Source organism: Montipora capricornis, chromosome 3 (genome assembly GCF_036669925.1).
Source record: "Montipora capricornis isolate CH-2021 chromosome 3, ASM3666992v2, whole genome shotgun sequence".
NCBI classification, from domain to species: Eukaryota; Metazoa; Cnidaria; class Anthozoa; order Scleractinia; family Acroporidae; genus Montipora; species Montipora capricornis.
In genome coordinates this window covers 21,336,826-21,356,825 of record NC_090885.1, presented here as the reverse complement: position 1 = coordinate 21,356,825, position 20,000 = coordinate 21,336,826, and the positions used below count along the sequence as shown (strand labels likewise).

The window sequence follows — 20,000 nt, the reverse complement described above, 5'->3', positions numbered from 1 at the left end:
ACCTCAAGTATTCAGTTATCAAAACAAAACGTGTCTTCCGATGACGGTTCTATTGAGAGCGGTGAAAATGCCAATCCCACAGTTCCTGTGGTTATTAATTCCGACACCCATGCAAGTGTTAATAATGACAGCCTTCAATCAGTGATTCCCAGCGGTAGTTCCTGTAATTTCAAGATTGAAAAACCAAAGTTGCCAAAGTTTTCTGGAGATGTCAGAGAGTACGGTATGTTATTTTAAAGCAGATTTTAAACACGCAATTGAAGCTACAGTCTGTGACAAAATTCGTTGGAACAGTACACGACTATACAGATCTGAAGCTTTCGCAGCTCACTCTCCCCTCACAGTGTTGTTTTAACGCCAGTTTCTGAACCCAATTGTCAAAACAACATTGTAGGTGGGTAAGGTATTGTAAAGTGTTTCAACAATTTTGTCCGGGACTGTATTTTTGAGGAATTTCAGTTATGAAAAGAATTGGCGGGAAATATGCTACATTTTAGGAGAAGGAAACCCTTGATTTCTAGCGGCCTGGAGTGTGATGTTGCGCCACATTTGTGATAAATTCGACAATAAATGAAACATACAACATGTTCAGGTTTTTTTGAATTCGGTTGGTTGTTTCTCGTTAAAAAAAAAAACGCCATTTCATAGAAGGTTGACTGTGGCTGAGCATGTTCTGCTTAGGAACGACCTTAACCAGGATGAATTTGCAGAGGCCGTTCGAGTTTTGTTCCGTGAAGGAAAATATCGTAATATCTTGTTAACGGGGGTTGCTGGTTGCGGCAAAACCCTTTATAATTCCTTTTAACTCTGTTTTCGAACCGTTTTGTAATCCTGGTACGACCACGATCGCTTTGGTTGATACTGTAAGTACAGACAGCGATGAACTTCAAGTGATTTTCTCAAATGACGTTCGTTGGTGTCCCTAAATTAACGCACGGCACGATTTTTCACTTCTTTTGGCAGGTCACAAAGTGCATTTACCTAGACTCAAAACACATTCCGCACGGGATGTTGACTTTTCACCCGATTCTCCAATATTTTGCACCAGCAAGGAAGAGTTCACCTTTGTTAGATACGCGATCGCTGGTCGAAAGTCTTTTCATTCATTTCATGCGGCACAAATTCCCGAAAAGGAACAACAGTGTATTTCCCCATGCTCCCGTTTTATTTGGCCTTGATCTTCTCACAAAGTTAATTAGCGTGCATCTGTAATTCAACGAGTCACCAACGAGTCACCATTTTTAAGAAAGCTTTTTTGGTGAGAAATATGCACAATTGAACCACGATGATCAAACAGTCAGAAAGGGCAGTAAACACAGAAGGTGAATCGATTGTTTTGGACACTATAAGAGAGAAAATAGCCATTTTTGAGGCGAATGTGCATGGTGACGCTGTCAATGCACTGAGAAAAAGTATCCTGCTAAATTTAATTAATACAGTGGTGACTCGTGCACACTAACACAATGTCGTTGTTTTCTTCTCTTGTTGGTTTTGTGTAGCGAAATTCGACTCGAGAAAATGTTAAGCGATATCAAATTAGCCTACAATGGAGCTGTTATGAAAAAACAGTCAGCCAAAAGCGTCTGATACTGTTACGTTTTTAAACTGCGTGTCACCATTTTGGTACAAAGTTGCTCACGCAATGAACTAAAGTAAACAAGTCTTTACACCACATGTCATAAGTTTCTATCCTTGTGCGAAATTCCTGTTTTTGATAGCTATAACTTGTGTTTCCTGCATTTCCATGTCTCCTACCGACAGAAATTGTCGAAGAGTTATAAAATAAAAACTGTACTAACATAAAAAAGTATTCTTTTCAATTTTCCGGGTCTTACGAAGTTCTACTCGCGTAACATTGGGCCGGGTAATACATATATGTGCAAACTAATTTTAAGCCGTAACAATATTTGACAGTTGGCGATGCATCGTCATTTTATGTAAAATACCGCATCAGTTAGTATTTTATACGACCTCCTGAAGGAAACTACATCAAGGTAAAAGGCAATATCCTTCGTCCATATATATTCAGTATGTTGTCATCTCATTTTTAGAGCAAATCTTAATCTTTTTAGCACATCCAAGAAGTCGAAAGTCCTTTTTTGTTGATTGTAGGCAGTAATATCCTTTAGAAGTTGGAAAGGACGAACTTTTCTCCCAGATTCAGGAATTGTAGAAACCCCGCCTCCCTTGCCTTATATAACATACCTTCCATGGGCGTCCTCTGTTAAACAATGGCTGGATAGGTTTTCTCTTAACTGTTAAACCTTTGTATGTGTTTTTCTTTCCAGGAAAATCGTCACTGATTAATCTCCAATCGCTTTTAGGAAAAATGTAGCGCGTTTTAGCTACTTTACGAAGAGAAAACCTTTGAATGCGAGACAAAACAAATACGCTCGTGCCCTTGTCACGCTATCAATGGCAGCAAGAAAAACCATATTTCAGATCATGACTCTCTTCTTAGCTAAATCTAAACAATTTCGGTTATTTTATCATTGTGGATATATAACAAAAGAATTCGAACACTGGACATCAAACTCAGTTACGAATAAAAACGTTAAATAGCACTATCGTAGCGGTTATGAAGGCGACTGTAAAGTTGTGTCACTAATGACCCTGTCAGCACGTCCTATAAATAGTTTAAATTCCTCACAAATACAGTCTGTGACAAAATTCGTTGGAACAGTACACGACTATACAGATCTGAAGCTTTCGCAGCTCACTCTCTCCTCACAGTGTTGTTTTAACGCCAGTTTCTGAGCCCAATTGTCAAAACAACATTGTAGGAGGGCAAGGTATTGTAAAGTGTTTCAACAATTTTGTCCGGGACTGTAGGTACTCAAATCGAGACGCAATCACCTTCCTGCGGTCATGTCTCCAAGGAAAGCCTCTTGATTTGATAAAAGGAATTGGAACAGATTACAAGGCTGCATGGGAGTATTTAGATTCTATATATGGAGATCCGAGATTTGTTTCAGACACGATAACTCAAGATATAGTTAAGTTTCGTGCACTGCAAAATGGCGAAGATGCAAGATTTTGTGATTTGGTGCATTGAGTCAAAAGGTGTCATAACATGTTAAAGGAAGTAGGTGTTCCCGGTGACATGAACAACAATCACATGCTGTCTATTATTGAACAAAAGATGTGTGCGGACGACCGCAAGGTTTGGTCTAGAGATCTGGAGCGAGAGGGAAAGATTGCCACGCTTCAAGGTCTAATGGAATGGATGACAGTGGAGATGAAATCGCGTATGCGCGCAACAGCTCCACTCAGAACTGGTGCAAGTAACAGTCGTTCAGTGCATCACGTGCAAACCGAAGGCAGCGTTAGAGGTAATTCAACATGGTATAAATGTTGGTTATGTCATACATCCGCTCACTGGCCAGATCAATGTCCGCGGTTTGCCGCAATGGGCGTAGATGAAAGAATCAAAACCGCCAAAGAGAATCACGTCTGTTTCGGGTGTTTGAAGAGAGCCGGTAGAGAGCACAGATTGGAAAATTGCAGCCGTAAGCAACGCTGTGCCAAGACAGAGGGAGGAGAACAGTGCCAACACTTCCATCATCCGCTTTTGCATAAGAGTAATGCGATCAGAGCGGGAATATAGCAGCATTTACGGAAAATCAAGAAGCACTTCTGCCTGCACTTTCCGCAAACATTTGTGGCCAAAACGGAGTATACAAACGAGGCAATATTCTTCTCGATACCGGAGCACAAGTCAGTTTGATTCGCAACGACACAGCTGAAGTGTTAGGGCTGAAGGGGAAGGATACGTCAGTAACCATAACTAAAGTTGGAGGTGAAGAGGAAACAATGAAAACGAAGGAGTATCGAGTCCCAGTGAATTCTTTGGACGGCACCCGGAAGTATTCGGTAAAGGCCATTGGAATCCCCAGTATTGGCGATGATATTACCGCAGTTCAAACGTCCAAGCTTGCTGACCTCCTTTGTGTACCAAACGAAAAGATTCATCGAGGAAAAGGGCAGATTGACATGCTGATTGGAATAGACCATGCTCATATTCATACGGGTCAAACGAAGCAAGTTGGACAACTTGTAGCCAGAAAGACGCCCCTTGGGTGGGTGGTGTTCGGAGGTTCCACCGAAACGCTCTCATCAAGCAGTCGAATACATTTTGTTAAGTTATCAACGCCAATTGAACTAACAGACTTCTGGACAACAGAGACCATGGGAGTTCAAGTGAAACCATGCGTATGTGACGGCGATAAGCTGAGTCAGGTAGAACGGGAGGAGGCTGAAGTGATAAGCAATTCTTGCAAGAAAGTTGGAGAAATTCAAAGTAATGCTGACCCTAGTGAATGGAAACACATCCCGGGTGAAGAAAATGTCGCTGATGATATTTCTAGAGGAATTTATGCAGGAGATCTGAACGGGAGATGGAGCAATGGACCAGAGTTCTTGCAAAAGCCAGAGGAGCTTTGGCCACAAGAGGTAGCAAAACCTGTTTCAGAGGAACATTTGGAGCTTCGACAAAACAAGACAGATGAAGCCATCGACCCGAATCAATTTTCAAGTTGGAAGAACCTGATTCGAGTGACGGCCCGTATTCAAAGGCTGGCCAACAAGATACGCTTAAGAAGACACACCCAAACGGGAAAAGAAGGGCCACTTGTACCAGAGGAATTCGAAAAAGCTGAACGCTTCTGGATTAAAGAATCCCAGAAGTCCCTGCACAGCCGAATCAAGAAAGGGGAATTCAGGAGTTTGAGTCCCTTTGTTGACGGACAGGGTGTGGTCAGAGTTGGAGGAAGAGTTGATCAAGCAGTTGTATCATATGAAACTAGGCACCCGGCGCTTCTTCCAAGTGATCATTGGATCTCAATGTTAATAACAAGGCACGTGCATCAACAGGGACACAGTGGAGTGGCTGCTACGACCGCCAAGATTAGAGCAAAGTATTGGATCCTAAAGGCAATGAAGTTGAGCAAGTCAATCAAGTTCAAATGTGGGTTCTGTAAAGAAATGGCACATAAGACCGAAACACAGTTAATGGCAAATTTACCAGCAATTCGATTAGCCCCATACACTCCACCATTTTACTACACGGCATGTGACTACTTCGGGCCTTACAGCGTCAAGGTAGGACGAAACAAGACCGCGAAGCACTACGGTGTGGTGTTTACATGCTTGAACACAAGGGCAGTACATGTGGAGATGGCCGTTGACTGTTCCACCATGGAGTTTTTGCAAATTCTCCGCAGATTTTTTGCGATTTGCGGTCAACCTGCAGTGATGATAAGTGATAACGGTTCACAGTTTGTCGGTGCGGAGAGGGAGCTGGGTGAAATGGTACGAGGTTTGAGCCAAGAAGAGATTCAAAATTTTTGCGCAGAGAAAGGCATGCACTGGAAATTCACGACACCTGCTGCCCCTCATCAAAATGGCTGCGCAGAGGCGCTCGTCAAGACTTGCAAGAACGCTCTAAAGCGGGCCATTGGCAGTCAATTGCTAACACCATTTGAGTTGTACACGGTGTTTCTAGAGGTAGCCAATCTTGTTAATCAACGGCCAATCGGAAGGATTCCAAACGACCCTGATGATGGCAAGTACATATGCCCTAATGATATTCTCCTTGGACGAGCGTCATCTGAAGTACCACAAGGACCATTCAAAGAAACACAAAATCTGCGCCACAGAATTGAGTTTCTCCAGAAAATCGTTGATTCATTCTGGAAGCGTTGGAATCGAGTTTTTCCATCCCTAGTACCGAGGAAGCAGTGGCAAATTGAACGAAGAAACGGGAAAAGCATATCTTAAGAAGTGTTACCGAAATCCAAAAAGAAAACATAATTGGGGGTAACCACACATTTTTCGAAGATAATCAATCAACAATATTTATAAATAGCTTTGAAATACAAAGCAATGTATGGTATTCATTTACAAATTTAAGCTCAATTTATTATCTCTGAAAAATGAATGGTTACCCCCAATTTTCTTTTTGGATACCAAGAGCACTTGCTAAGTTCTGCTTTCTCCGCATAGTTTTAATTAAACCGCCCAAAAATATCTCTGTATTAATAAGCACCACCCACAGGATATCCGAGTATCCGGAGATGCGCAGAACGTATGCGCAATAATTGTGAGCACTGTCCTCAAAAAAAGATGGTATTTCACACTCTCCAAAAATAACACAGAGTTTTAGCACGACGGCAGCTACAGCAACGACAACACCACAAAGCAAGAAAATTAACAGTTAACCCATTGACTCCTGGCAGTGAGACTTACTCTGACTAACACCAACAGATTATTCGTGAACTGGGGGTTTCCCAGGGTACCTGAGGAATCAATTGGTTACGGAAGGAAAAATAATCATGTGCTGCAAGTGCAGCACGCATTTCAATGCACTTTTTGCTGGACTCCACAAAACAACAACGTGAAATCACAAAATTTCAGATTCACTTTTTCTCTTCACTTTACAACCCATTATGGTTCCTAAAAATCCAGTTATGTGATAGTTCGCCCCTATTGTTCAAGGTGTCAGTGAGAACAAGATGGAATAATTTATTGCAAAATACTTACGACAGCCCTATGTTATAATTATTATTTTGAAGTGACGTTGGAGTTGACGTTGCCCTTGTCCTTGCTAAAACTCCCTAATAATCTATATTTAAGTACTGACCTAATTCAAATACATCTATGGCAATCACACAAGGGTAATTTATTTCAAAGAAAAATAACATTTTACAGTTCCTAAAAATGAGCAAATGTTAGTCAGAAATGCAATTTAAGGTAACAATCATTCTCACCATGAAGTTCTCTTGCTACAGTTTCAGTTGCTTTCCTTGTTGGGCAGTAAACTATTGTAGGACCATCAAATGAATATTCAATCTTTGTTCTAGGAGAGAAAAATTCACATCCTATAGTAATAGTCTTTACCATGGACCTAAATAAAGTTTATGAAAATGATGTTGGATATGAAGCGATCATGCATATACCAGTTAATGTCACTGTTCCTTGATATCAACATAGTTAGCTTTTAACACATAACGCATGGCGCAATAAACAAGACAACAGACGTTTTGGTGTTTTTTGAGGGGAACACTGCCTTGTGACAGGTTAGCCTATGCGACTTCCACATTGTGTGATATAGAACAACCTCACTTATCTCCCCAGCACTGCGAGCTGATTGGTAAACAGCACATGCTAGATCGGACAAGAGTATTGGTTAGTGAGCAATGTACAAAGGCAAACTAGCCAACAAGCTTGGGGGAAGTCACTGCGCAGACTTAACCGCCACAGATGTGTGCAAGGCACTGCATCCCCCCAAGCCAAACATGCAGAAACTGAGACTTACATGTGAAAAAAATGGTTGGTAACAGAGGCCATTTTCAGGGCAAATGAATGTAATATGCTCTGTGGTGTACGAATATAGAGCTGGTAGCAGTCAGAAGACCAGCGACCGAGTACCTTAATAAGGCAATCTGGCACGCCGGCAGCAGCAGCCATAGATGCAGCCCCAATACGTAAGCTATGCCCCTTAAGGCTAAGGTGGGGAAGACGGACCCCCATGGCGCTATACCGGAAAAGTTGAGCAACAACTGGCCTGGTAAGATAGCGGCCGGATTGAAAGCGTAAAAGTGGTCCCTGAGGAGGCGTTGTTAGGAGGAAATATCTACGCATGGCCATAACGGCGCAAATGGGGGAGAAAGTACGAGCGAGCATGAGGCAGTGCCCTCGCTGGAACGCATCGGTTTTAGACGACAGTATGCAAACTGTCATGTACTGCGGGCAAGCAAGATTGGGATGGAAACCAATGCAATCAGTGGAAAGATCGGAGCTAGAACAAAACTGACTGATACCAGGGTAAGTAAACCCGCTACAGCGGAGAAATGCAAAAAACGCTAAAGTAAAGGCAGCCCAAATCATAGAAAAATCCCAAGGACCCCACTGTGATATGGAGGCTACAAACCGCCACTAAATAAAGTTTAATTGTGCAGTGATGTACCGATCTAGCTAAATAGGAAGCGAAGTAAACGAGTGTTCCTTCAGAAGCTGGTAACACTTCCCCTGAAGGGCTTTGGAGACAGTTCATGAGGCAAAATGTTAAGAAACGGTTTTCCCCAGGGTTGTAAGTGCGATTGGTATTCTTTGCAAGGCCCCAGCTAGCATAGATTAGGACCTCAGCCTTCAAAGGGTCATTAGCGAAGGCGGGATGGTACAAGGCATCTGGTCTGCGAGGGGGGCGAGAGCCCAAAAATGCCGCATCTGAAAGCGGGAGAGTGCATCAGCAATACCATTAGAAACCCTGGGAACATGACGGGCCCATACCAAAAAAATGTGCTTTGTCGAAATGAGAACTAAAAATCGTACCAAATCCATGATACGCGGGGACTTGGAATGCCCTGAATGCAAGAGAAATGCAAAAAACGCTAAAGTAAAGGCAGCCCAGATCATAGAAAAATCCCTAGGACCCCACTGTGATATGGAGGCTACAAACCGCCACTAAATAAAGTTTAATTGTGCAGTGACGTACCGATCTAGCTAAATAGGAAGCGAAGTAAACGAGTGTTCCTTCAGAAGCTGGTAACACTTCCCCTGAAGGGCTTTGGAGACAGTTCATGAGGCAAAATGTTAAGAAACAGTTTTCCCCAGGGTTGTAAGTGCGATTGGTATTCTTTGCAAGGCCCCAGCTAGCGTAGGTTAGGACCTCAGCCTTCAAAGGGTCATTAGCGAAGGCGGGATGGTACAAGGCATCTGGTCTGCGAGGGGGGCGAGAGCCCAAAAACGCCGCATCTGAAAGCGGGAGAGTGCATCAGCAATGCCATTAGAAACCCTGGGAACATGACGGGCCCATACCAAATAAATGTGCTTCATCGAAATGAGAACTAAAAATCGTACCAAATCCATAATAGGCGGGGACTTGGAATGCCCTGAATGCAAGAGAAATGCAAAAAACGCTAAAGTAAAGGCAGCCCAAATCATAGAAAAATCCTAGGACCCCGCTGTGATATGGAGGTGACGAACCGCCACTAAATAAAGTTTAATTGTGCTGTGACCTACCGATCTAGCTAAATAGGAAGCGAAGTAAACGAGTGTTCCTTCAGAAGCTGGTAACACTTCCCCTGAAGGGCTTTGGAGACAGTTCATGAGGCAAAATGTTAAGAAACGGTTTTCCCCGGGGTTGTAAGTGCGATTGGTATTCTTTGCAAGGCCCCAGCTAGCGTAGGTTAGGACCTCAGCCTTCAAAGGGTCATTAGCGAAGGCGGGATGGTACAAGGCATCTGGTCTGCGAGGGGGGCGAGAGCCCAAAAACTCCGCATCTGAAAGCGGGAGAGTGCATCAGCAATACCAATAGAACATGACGGGCCCATACCAAAAAAATGTGCTTCATCGAAATGAGAACTAAAAATCGTACCAAATCCATGATACGCGGGGACTTGGAATGCCCTGAATTAATTATAGAGACCGGAGACTCATTATCACACCAGAACTGAAGGTGTTTTCCCATGAAAAATGGGTGCCATATCGCACAGGTGACAACAATTGGGAAAAGTTCCTGCCATTCGATGCTAATGCCCCTAACCCTATCAAGGCGCAAGTGGGGAGGCCAACGACCTTGGAACCAGTGACCCTGAAGAAAACCGTCAAAACCCACCGAGCTTGCCGCATCGGTATAGAGCTCGAGGTCAGGGGTTGGGGTACTGGAGGAGTAGAGGAAGAAGGAACGGCAGTTCCAATCGGTAAGAAAAACCTTCTACATATTTATGTCCTTAACCCTTTGTCGTCCAAAACGGCCAAAACCAGCCAGACTTTTCTCTGTCTAACGCCATAAGATTTTACTCGTCAATGGGGAACCCCTGGGAGTCATTGGGTTAAAGAACTCCTGATTGAGGCGAATGTGGTGAAAGCGACTGGGGTTCCCTCTGGTCAGATTGATTATGCGTTGAAGGAAGGTTCTACCTGGAACGACTACGTTACATGCAAACTGAAGCGCGCCGAGCGGCATTTTTTGAACGAGGCTAGGAGATCCCAGATACATGTTAATTTATCGTTGGGGAGGCAAGCCTCCATGCGAACCAAGTCTAGGACAATGCCCATGAACTCAAGGACTTGTGAAGGGCCAATATTTTTTGGGGCATTGAGCGACATGAAAACTCAGAGTAACGTGCTAAAACTCTCGAGACACAGCACTTTTGAGGGTTCTGCGATAAAAAAATCGTCTAAGACGTGAATTACGTGATGAAGGCCGTAATTGTGCTTAAGAATCACCAAGGCGCTGTCCTCGATGTCTCGTTCATGGATGGGTACAGACGTGTTTGGAGCCGTTTGGACCTGATTGTTGGAAGTTGCTCGTGTGCGAATGGCGTTGGAAATGGAGCGATGGCGTCTAGTGGTTGCCTTATTGACCCTAGAGGATTGCTTTTTCCCGCAGGCGACTGCCTTGGAGGGAGTGCCGAACAAGGCGGTTGCAAGTCTGGCGGCAAGTTGAGTTTTTGAACCTGTTATGGGTAGGTTTAGAGCCTGCAAATGAAGCTGCAGTACTTCGCTCTATAATTTCAAGAGGTCGTCCTTTTTGGCTGTGGCACGACTGAGGTTGAGAGCAGGACGAGAATGAACCATGATGAAAAAACTTTAACAAATGCAAACAGCTAGTTGGTTTACTATAGAAGAAAAACTGCCTAGTGAACTTTGGACGGCTAACTGAGGCTTTTATAGCTAGACTCTGTCTATTAAAGTAGCCAGATTTGGCCAATGCAGGTGTACATTATAAACTGAGATCTATAGGAACAAAGTCTTTATGTCCTCATTTTACTTACAACAAGACAATTGATTTTATGACCTTGAACGACCGACTACAAAGAATACGAAGATAACTAAAGCCCCTTTTAGTACGGTCACCTTCCATTAGCCGTATTTTACTGATGGGGAAGTAAAATCTCAATAAAATATGGGATGATTTTTGTCTCGACTCACCTATCTCCAGTTCTCATCAAAAGAGGTTTAAAGTCATCCTTTATGCTGCTAGACTTTCTTGATACCTCAAAGTATAAATTAGGTCTAAAACAGAAAAGGCAACTTACCCGTTTTTGTCTCTGTTTTCCGAGAATATAGGATAACGTTTAAGCCACTAAAAATTAATCATTTTTGAAAACTTAAGTACAACATTTATAAAAAAAATTATTACTATGATAAAATTTTTTTTCGGACACCCAGAAAGTTTGAGCACACATGCATTTTCTTGCGAGTGCAAAGCCTGATGTGCTTCTGCGCAAGGTTACACAGTCACACAATTACAGAAATTGTCACAGCAACACTTATTGATCAGAAAACCACCTGAATAAACCTGTATGTTGTACTTCTTCTTGTACAATCTTTCGAGGCTGTTTTCAAGAAAATAATCTGATGATCACAAAACTTATCACAACTACATGTGCACTTATCTTGCCACAACAGTAATCGCCTCGTTCAAGTGTTAATGAAGCCTTGTCTCAAACGAGGTCGTCATTTCCATATATGGAATGTGGATCCCTATCTTTACTGAAACAACAGAGCCAGATATTCTCGGAAAACAGAGAAGAAGTACAGGGGTTAATAATTGGTTTTTGGTTTCTTTTCACGGCAATTACAATTACAGAAATTAACCTTGGATTAAGTAAAAGGAAAGGACAAATAAAACTTGACAAAATACAAAATACTCAGAAAGAAGTAAAACATACAGGTTAATTCAGTTATGCAAACCCTCGACTGCGTCCCGGATTTGCATAACTGTCACGAATTCTCCCAACTCCTCATCGTGTTTAGATGAGGGCTATGGAAACACGGAAAACATCCTCTATTGACCGGTAAGCTGATTTTTCTATGCAGTTGTTTTCCTAAATTTGGTCCTTGTATCCACTGCTTTTCCAAAACCTCAGTGAAGGCTGCCATTTGTGTAAGTTACAAAAATTTGGTTTTATCAACGGAGTTGATAATGTAAATTTGCCACCGTACAGAGATTCTAAAAGCTGACGTTTCGAGCGTTAGCCCTTCGTCAGAGCGAATCGAGGGATTATGGGTTACGTGTAGTTTTTATAGTAGAGTAGGAGCTACGCTATTGGTGGTAACATGGCAACGTGAAAAATAGGAATATATTAGTTAAATGAAAAGCGTTCGTTAATACCGTGAGGATTAAGGGTGCCGATTTGAAAGATGAATTTTTGTTCCAGATTCTTGCGGCTTTCCGTCGTACCTAGATGTAGGGAAAGGCCGCAGATAGCCATGTGTTTTTTGGAGTGGTTAGGCAGATTAAAATGGCGAGCGACTGGCTTGGATGCATCCTTGTCATTCTTCTCAACATCGCGAAGGTGTTCACGGAATCGGTCACCTAGTCGTCTACCTGTCTCACCAATGTATAATTTATTGCATAACGTGCAGGTTATGCAATAAATGACATTTGCGGAGGTACATGTGAAACGATCGGTGATCTTAACAGATCGCTTAGGTCCCGATATCTTGCTAGTGTTAACAATGAAAAGACAAGTTTTGCATCGTGAGCGCGCGCATTTGAAAGTGCCGGGTTGCTCGTTAGTTTTGAGCGCGCTTCTAACTAAAAAGTTGCCTACGTTTTTGTCGCGTTTGAATGAAATAAGTGGAGGTTGCGAAAAGATTCTACCAGTCTCGGGATCATTTTGGAGTAATTTAAAATTACTAAGAATGATGCTTTTGACTGCGTGATTATGAGGATGGAAAGTGAGGGTGAATGGAATTCTGTCATTCTTATCTTTTTGTGACGTTTGTAGTGATGACTGTCGATCAAATTGTTGGGCGCGATGATGGCCCGCTTTGACCACAGAGACAGGATAGCCACGTTTTTCGAAGAACTGGCACATCTCCTCTGATTTGCTGGAAAAATCGGAGTCATCACTACATAGACGTCGAAGTCTAAGAAATTGAGAATAAGGGATGGAGTTCTTGACATGTGATGGATGTGACGATGAATACAACAAATAACTGTGTGAATCAGTAGGTTTGTAGTGCACACTAGTACATAGCACGTTGCCTCTAATAGAAACGTTGATATCTAGAAAAGCCAATGAAGTTTCCGAAATTTCCCAGGTATATTTAAGAGCCGGATGAAAAGAGTTGACGGAGGTTATAAATTGATCGAGTTCTTCTCTGCTGGATGAAATAGCGCCGATGCAGTCGTCGATGTAACGGCCGTAGAGTTCAGGTTTGGGGCCGTTGTACTGACTAAAAAATTGGTGTTCAACATATCCTACAAAAAGATTGGCATAGCTAGGTCCCATTCTTGTGCCCATCGCTACACCATTAATTTGTTTGTAATAGTTGCCGGCGAATGAAAAACAATTAAGCGTTAAAACTAATTCGGCAAGGCGGAGGAGCGTTTCCGAGCTAGGTTCTTTGACAGTGCGTTGATCGAAAAAGTGTTTAAGTGCTTGAAGACCTTCGCTATTAGGAATGACTGTGTATAGAGATGTAATGTCCATGGTGAAAATAAGTTTGTCTTGGCCGGAGAAATTGAAATCGCGGAAAATTTGTAGTGCGTGTGTACTGTCTTTAATGTATGATGGCAAAGATTTGACGATAGGCGTCATAATCCTGTCTAAGTAGCTAGAAATGAGTTCGGTGGGGCAACTACAGGCAGAAACGATAGGGCGACCTGGGTTGTTGGGTTTGTGAATTTTAGGCAAGAAGTAAATGCACAAAGTTCTAGGGGTGTTGATGATGAGATTAGTGGCAGTGTCCGGTAATTCTTGATTAACTATAAGATTTTGAATGGTGTCTTTGACAAGTTTTTGATTGTTGGAAGTGAGATCTTTAGGGATTTTGGCATAAAACGAGGTATCCGAAAGTTGCCGCAAAGCTTCTTTTTGGTAAAGGTCGGACCGCCAAACAACTACCGCGCCGCCTTTGTCGGCCGATTTGACAACTATGTCGTTGCGTTTACTAAGATTTTTAAGCGCCGCCCACTCTTCCGAGGAAAGGTTGGAAAATTTAGTGTTGCGATTGAATTTAAGTTTGTGAATGTCGTGACGGCATTTTTTGGTGAAAAAATCTAAAGAGGCAAATTGTCCCTCTGGGGGAGTCCATTTGGATTTGCGAACAATTTCTTAGACTTCGACGTCTATGTAGTGATGACTCCGATTTTTCCAGCAAATCAGAGGAGATGTGCCAGTTCTTCGAAAAACGTGGCTATCCTGTCTCTGTGGTCAAAGCGGGCCATCATCGCGCCCAACAATTTGATCGACAGTCATCACTACAAACGTCACAAAAAGATAAGAATGACAGAATTCCATTCACCCTCACTTTCCATCCTCATAATCACGCAGTCAAAAGCATCATTCTTAGTAATTTTAAATTACTCCAAAATGATCCCGAGACTGGTAGAATCTTTTCGCAACCTCCACTTATTTCATTCAAACGCGACAAAAACGTAGGCAACTTTTTAGTTAGAAGCGCGCACAAAACTAACGAGCAACCCGGCACTTTCAAATGCGCGCGCTCATGATGCAAAACTTGTCTTTTCATTGTTAACACTAGCAAGATATCGGGGCCTAAGCGATCTGTTAAGATCACCGATCGTTTCACATGTACCTCCGCAAATGTCATTTATTGCATAACCTGCACGTTATGCAATAAATTATACATTGGTGAGACAGGTAGACGACTAGGTGACCTATTCTGCGAACACCTTCGCGATGTTGAGAAGAATGACAAGGATGCATCCAAGCCAGTCGCTCGCCATTTTAATCTGCCTAACCACTCCAAAAAACACATGGCTATCTGCGGCCTTTCCCTACATCTAGGTACGACGGAAAGCCGCAAGAATCTGGAACAAAAATTCATCTTTCAAATCGGCACCCTTAATCCTCACGGTATTAACGAACGCTTTTCATTTAACTAATATATTCCTATTTTTCACGTTGCCATGTTACCACCAATAGCGTAGCTCCTACTCTACTATAAAAACTACACGTAACCCATAATCCCTCGATTCGCTCTGACGAAGGGCTAACGCTCGAAACGTCAGCTTTTAGAATCTCTGTACGGTGGCAAATTTACATTATCAACTCCGTTGATAAAACCAAATTTTTGTATACTACTTCCCCACCGACGCAGCACCACAGTTTCTTTAGAAACTACCCCTTCATTCATTTGTGTAATTTGTTTTTCTGAAATTGATTCTTTACTCTCGAGAGGGGAAAGATTGCCTAAAACTTTAGCACTGGTTGTTTCTAATACAATGCTGATGAAAATTAAAAACCCAGTCCACTCATCAGGGAAAGGTAGTTAATTTCATGCTTAGGCAGCCACCTTCTCAGACACACTTGACCAGCAACTTTCTTGCCCAAAAGGCAAGCACCCACAATAATAATTATAATTATCATTCGATGTATTTTCCATTTCCTTCCATTTTATTGGCCGAGAGCCCACCACGTGACCTGCAAATAACTGCCTACAAACAAATAAGTGTTTTGCTGCAAATAATAATTTATTCTGCCCATGCGTAACTGAAACCACGCTCTTGTGTGAAAATGGAAGTTCGCTTTGCTGAGCTTTCAGAAAGTGACTTCATTGTTGGAAATTGTGAAAAACAAAGTCAGTCATTGAATGATAAAACAATTATTGAACTCGGTTATCGCAAAATATCATGATTTGTCAGTGTCTCGCAGATCAATAATTATTATTTGCCTCAGCTTTCGGCTTCGGAAAATAATCGATCTGCTCGCCACTGACAAATCACAATAATTTGCTCAACCTCGTCCAATAATATTATTGTTAATTATTATCACTAATAGAGAATCCAAAGGATGTCCAGACACGGAAAAATAAACAGTACTTTTTTTATGAGCCAAGGCAAGTGAAGGAACTTGGACAAGTTGGTCATGAAGTTTGCTTGCCTAATTGCAAGTTAGAATTTGAACATTTTCTAGGCCTGTAATACTCATCTATTGCCACTACAAATCTGTGGTACTAATCCTGCTACTTCGGGTTCTCATAAGCTGCTCTACACATCCACAAAAATAAAAGCTTTCTCTGTTATTAGAACATATTATTCATATTTACAAAAAGATCCTTACCTGTCAAACCCTGTACAAACATAACTAGCATTCTTTAGCTTCAGAGACTGACAAATATCTTTTCTAACAACAGGAGTGGCAGTAGCTGTCAGGGCCACAATAGGTACCTTGGAAAGGAATGAAAACATGTGTGGTCCTGAGCAAAAAATAATTACATGTACATATATTCTATATATTCTATAACTGAATAGCTCTATAACTGAATTACCATTGTAATAAGTAGAACACAGAAAATGTATGTCTCATTCCTTTTGAGACCCCATAAAAAACCAAGCCCTTGTTTTTTAACTACACTTAATGTGCTTGAGATAGTTATACAGGGGCTAGACAGAATAAAGCCCCCATAGCTAGCACAACATGGCACAACCCCGCTATTAGCCTCCACACCAGGAATTTAAAAAACAACCACCCACCACACTGAACTATCAGTGGAGAAAAAAAGGGAGGGAATGGGGGAGACGCCAAAACAAGCTCGCTATGAACCACACTGAAGGACAGAACTCCTCACGCTGCCAGGAGAAACACCACGAGTATGACGTCCTTAACTTAGTGTGTTCAATAAGAATTTTAGTAGGCGGCAAAACCTAAGGAGTAGGCAGAGAAACGGACAATGTGCACCATGAGGTGAACTTTGTGAAGGCTGAAGGTATGAGCTTGTTGGGGGGTCTGGAAGCATCCTCCCCTGTCACAATTTTGAAATTTGGGCCTCTTAGAATGCATTTCCTGCATCCTGGAGCACGATTTAGGGTCAACCTTGTCCAATAATTACAACACAACACTAATATCATTAAATTCTGGCTTCTTTCTTCAGAGAGAGTACATGTCATTGAATAAATTTTTTGAAATCCAGTTGATGGCAAGACATACTAAAATGGGATTTGAAAAGATGCTAAAATATCATGATATAGCCCCCTTTAAGGCTCCTTTGCATTCAGTACCTGTAGTTGCGTGCAATGTATTTTATCTGCCGTGACCGAAAAGACCTTAAATTGCAAATGTCGTCTGGTAAAGCTTCACATGTAATTAGCAAATCAGACAACTTATACCAAGTACTAGACTGCTGGACTCCTGCCTCAAAAATGTGGGTGCTAGATCATTGACATAGGCAGGGAAACAGAAATCGCTCGCGAGATTACTCAGAATTTAGGCGTCTCTTGTGTTTTTCATGAGCAAAACTTTCCGGATCCAAGGTTCGTGTTCTGCGCGAATGTTCCTCATGTTATTTGTAAAATTTGGGGTAACTTCCAAGGCAAGTTTACAGGCAATAGACGGCCAATTTCGCCAGCCACTGGTTAATATTGAAAACCCGGTAACTACTGTCATGTGCCTACAAACCAACCATTGACCACAAGCAACACAGGTATTCTTAGTCATTAACTTCTTTAAATAATCATTGCATTTAAATGGGTTTTAAAGTTCTTTTGTCAACGACAACAGTAGGTTTATACTCATCCTTGGAGACCCAGAGGCAGCTAGTTGGGACGATAGAATGTTCGTGGTGAAAGTTCACTACAAGAACAGGAAGAGCCCATGGGCATTTACTTTTACCAAACCAGTTCCAGAAGCATTCAAATTCCCTGCTTCTGATTGGCTACAATTACACAAAGTAGTTTTCCTCATCGACCTCAATAGTTGCGTAGCACGTTTAAGGGAAAATGTTTCTCAAGGAAAGTTTCAAAAGCAGTGCGACAAACATGGAGATGTAAAAGATGAGCTTGGTGTTGTGTAGAAGACAAGTTAGTGAGCAAAGGTGCAGAACTTGAAAGTCGTGCATCGCGTATCAGCAATAAAAATTTATGATACCTTCGAAAGATCCACCGTAAACATTTATCGGGGAAGAGTGTTTGTTGCTTGTAGCTGCGCTAAAGCTTGTAATTTTTCCAGCTTTAACGTTTTGTTCTGAAACTTTCCTCGAGAAACTTTCCCTGTTGAACACACTATGCAACTATGGCGATCAACGAGGAAAACTACTATGTGTAAGAAAGATCAGAGTCACCCAGCCACTCCTCTTCCCTGATTGGCCACAAAAAAAAATTGTGACCAATCAGAAGCAGGGAATTCGAACATGTCTGGAACTGGTTCGGTAAGTGTCCAGGGGTTCTTCCCGTTCCTGTAGTGGACTTTCACCACAAACATTCGGGCATTACTAAACACAGGAACGGAACGGAACGGAACGGAACGGAATGTACCGTCGGAATAAACTGGAATATGCCTGAATGAGGCGAAATGGCACTGGAATGAGACAGAATGAACAAGAATGGTACCGAAATGAGCCAGAATGACACCGGAATGAGGCAGAATGACACACAAATAAAGCGGAATATACCAGAATAAACCGGAATATGCCGGAACAAGGCGGAATTACTCTGGAATAAAACCGAATGACACCGGAATGAGACGGAATGAACAAGAATGGTGTCTGAATATACCGGAACGAGCCAGAATGACACCAGAATGGGGCGGAATGAACCTGAAAATGCTTTTGTTGTGTCACATGATTCCCTAAGGGCATTGCATGTGTTTTTGCCTTCCTAACATTTGGAACACTTCGATCACGAGAAAAATTTGAAAGGTATATCTGTCGCTAAATGAATAATTATTTCTTGTGGAAGTAACATTTTTTTCGTGAACAAATACAGGAGCACGAGAAACAGAATGTTATTCTAATAATTGTTTTTGTCTATGGATCTTGGAGTCAGAAAACCTGTGAACATTTTTATTTCATTCTGACTTGTCAATTGTGCATTGACCAATCACAATCAAGTTCAGCGAACCACAAACTAATTACCGTTGCTACTTGCCTGCTTCCCACGACCCACACGTGATGGAGATATACGGAAATAGATTCGCGCAAACGGCGGGAAGACTCTTTTACTCTTCCCAATTGTTGGCAATAATGCCATCAAACCTGAACGCAGTGTTTCCTTGTTTGAAGAAAGAAGTCAGAAGCACACACAAAAGGATTGATCATTGATAATATATTTACATGAAAAATTGTGAGAACATATCATGACTTGTTCCAAGCCTCGTTACCTCCCCTTAATGTAATTTTTTTTTGTCAGTCTCTATATTCTGCAACATTAATTTTATTCATTCACAGAATGAATCATTTTTTGTTCCTTGTCATTCCGGTCCATGCTAATCAGCTTGATTCTGGTGTCCTTCTGGTTTATCCTGCCTTATTCTGTTGTCGTTCCGCCTCGTCCCGGTATATTTCAGTACCATTCTTGTTCATTCCGTCTCATTGGGGTGTCATTCCGCCTCATCCCGGCATATTCCGGTTTATTCCGGTATATTCCGTTCCGTTCCGTTTTGTTCCTGTGTTTAGTAACGCCCAGAACATTCTATCGTCCTGACTACCCTGTCCCTGGGTCTCCGAGGATGGTTTATACTCTACTCAAACCACTTTCCAACTGCACCTTAGTTTTGGTAAGTATCATTTTTGTAAAGAGGTAGTAGCCTAAGGACACTTTAATAACATTCATCAAAATCCAGAATTCATCATAATTATTGGCTGCATTTCTGGGGATAACATCACGAAAAAAGAGCTTTATTAGGAATTTGATTTTAACATGTTCTTGAAACAGTTACACTTCTTCACCTCAGGAAGCTTATCCCGAATACATCCAAGTAAACGATAAGAGGATCTGAAGTCATGTCCCCACTGAGAGACGCAATGAGCTTCATCTATTGCAACTAGGGTTAGACCTGTAAAAGAAAACATGCCTCATCAAAGATCGCAAAAAAATGAAAAGTACTGTAATGTCTTGTTGTCTAATGTTAACCCACCCATAAGAATCAGTTTAATTATAATTATCATAAATCTAGGTATTAAAAATGAGAGAAGTATTATCATAGAGGAATTCAAGTAATTAGCCAATATCAAAAATACCATAATACTCTTTGATTTTCCCTCCAAAACTTTGCATAAGCATTCTTTGCAGTTTGGGACCATTA

At 41.8% G+C, this 20,000-nt stretch overlaps 1 protein-coding gene and 1 pseudogene across 3 annotated transcripts in view; one reads left to right on the top strand and one right to left on the bottom strand.

Moving 5' to 3' along the window:
* Nucleotides 1-5,778, top strand: part of LOC138041743 (uncharacterized) — a 6,117-nt pseudogene extending 339 nt beyond the window's left edge.
* Nucleotides 1-20,000, bottom strand: part of LOC138042538 (bifunctional 3'-5' exonuclease/ATP-dependent helicase WRN-like) — a 68,788-nt gene that overhangs the window by 32,653 nt on the left and 16,135 nt on the right. For all 3 annotated transcript variants that reach the window (XM_068888465.1, XM_068888462.1, XM_068888463.1), the window contains exons 9-12: nucleotides 19,645-19,751; nucleotides 16,044-16,150; nucleotides 10,936-11,019; nucleotides 6,768-6,856 (exon numbers count right to left, since the gene is read on the bottom strand). In XM_068888465.1, the coding sequence (XP_068744566.1) occupies nucleotides 6,768-6,856; nucleotides 10,936-11,019; nucleotides 16,044-16,150; nucleotides 19,645-19,751 (387 nt within the window). The remainder of the gene's footprint in view (nucleotides 1-6,767; nucleotides 6,857-10,935; nucleotides 11,020-16,043; nucleotides 16,151-19,644; nucleotides 19,752-20,000) is intronic.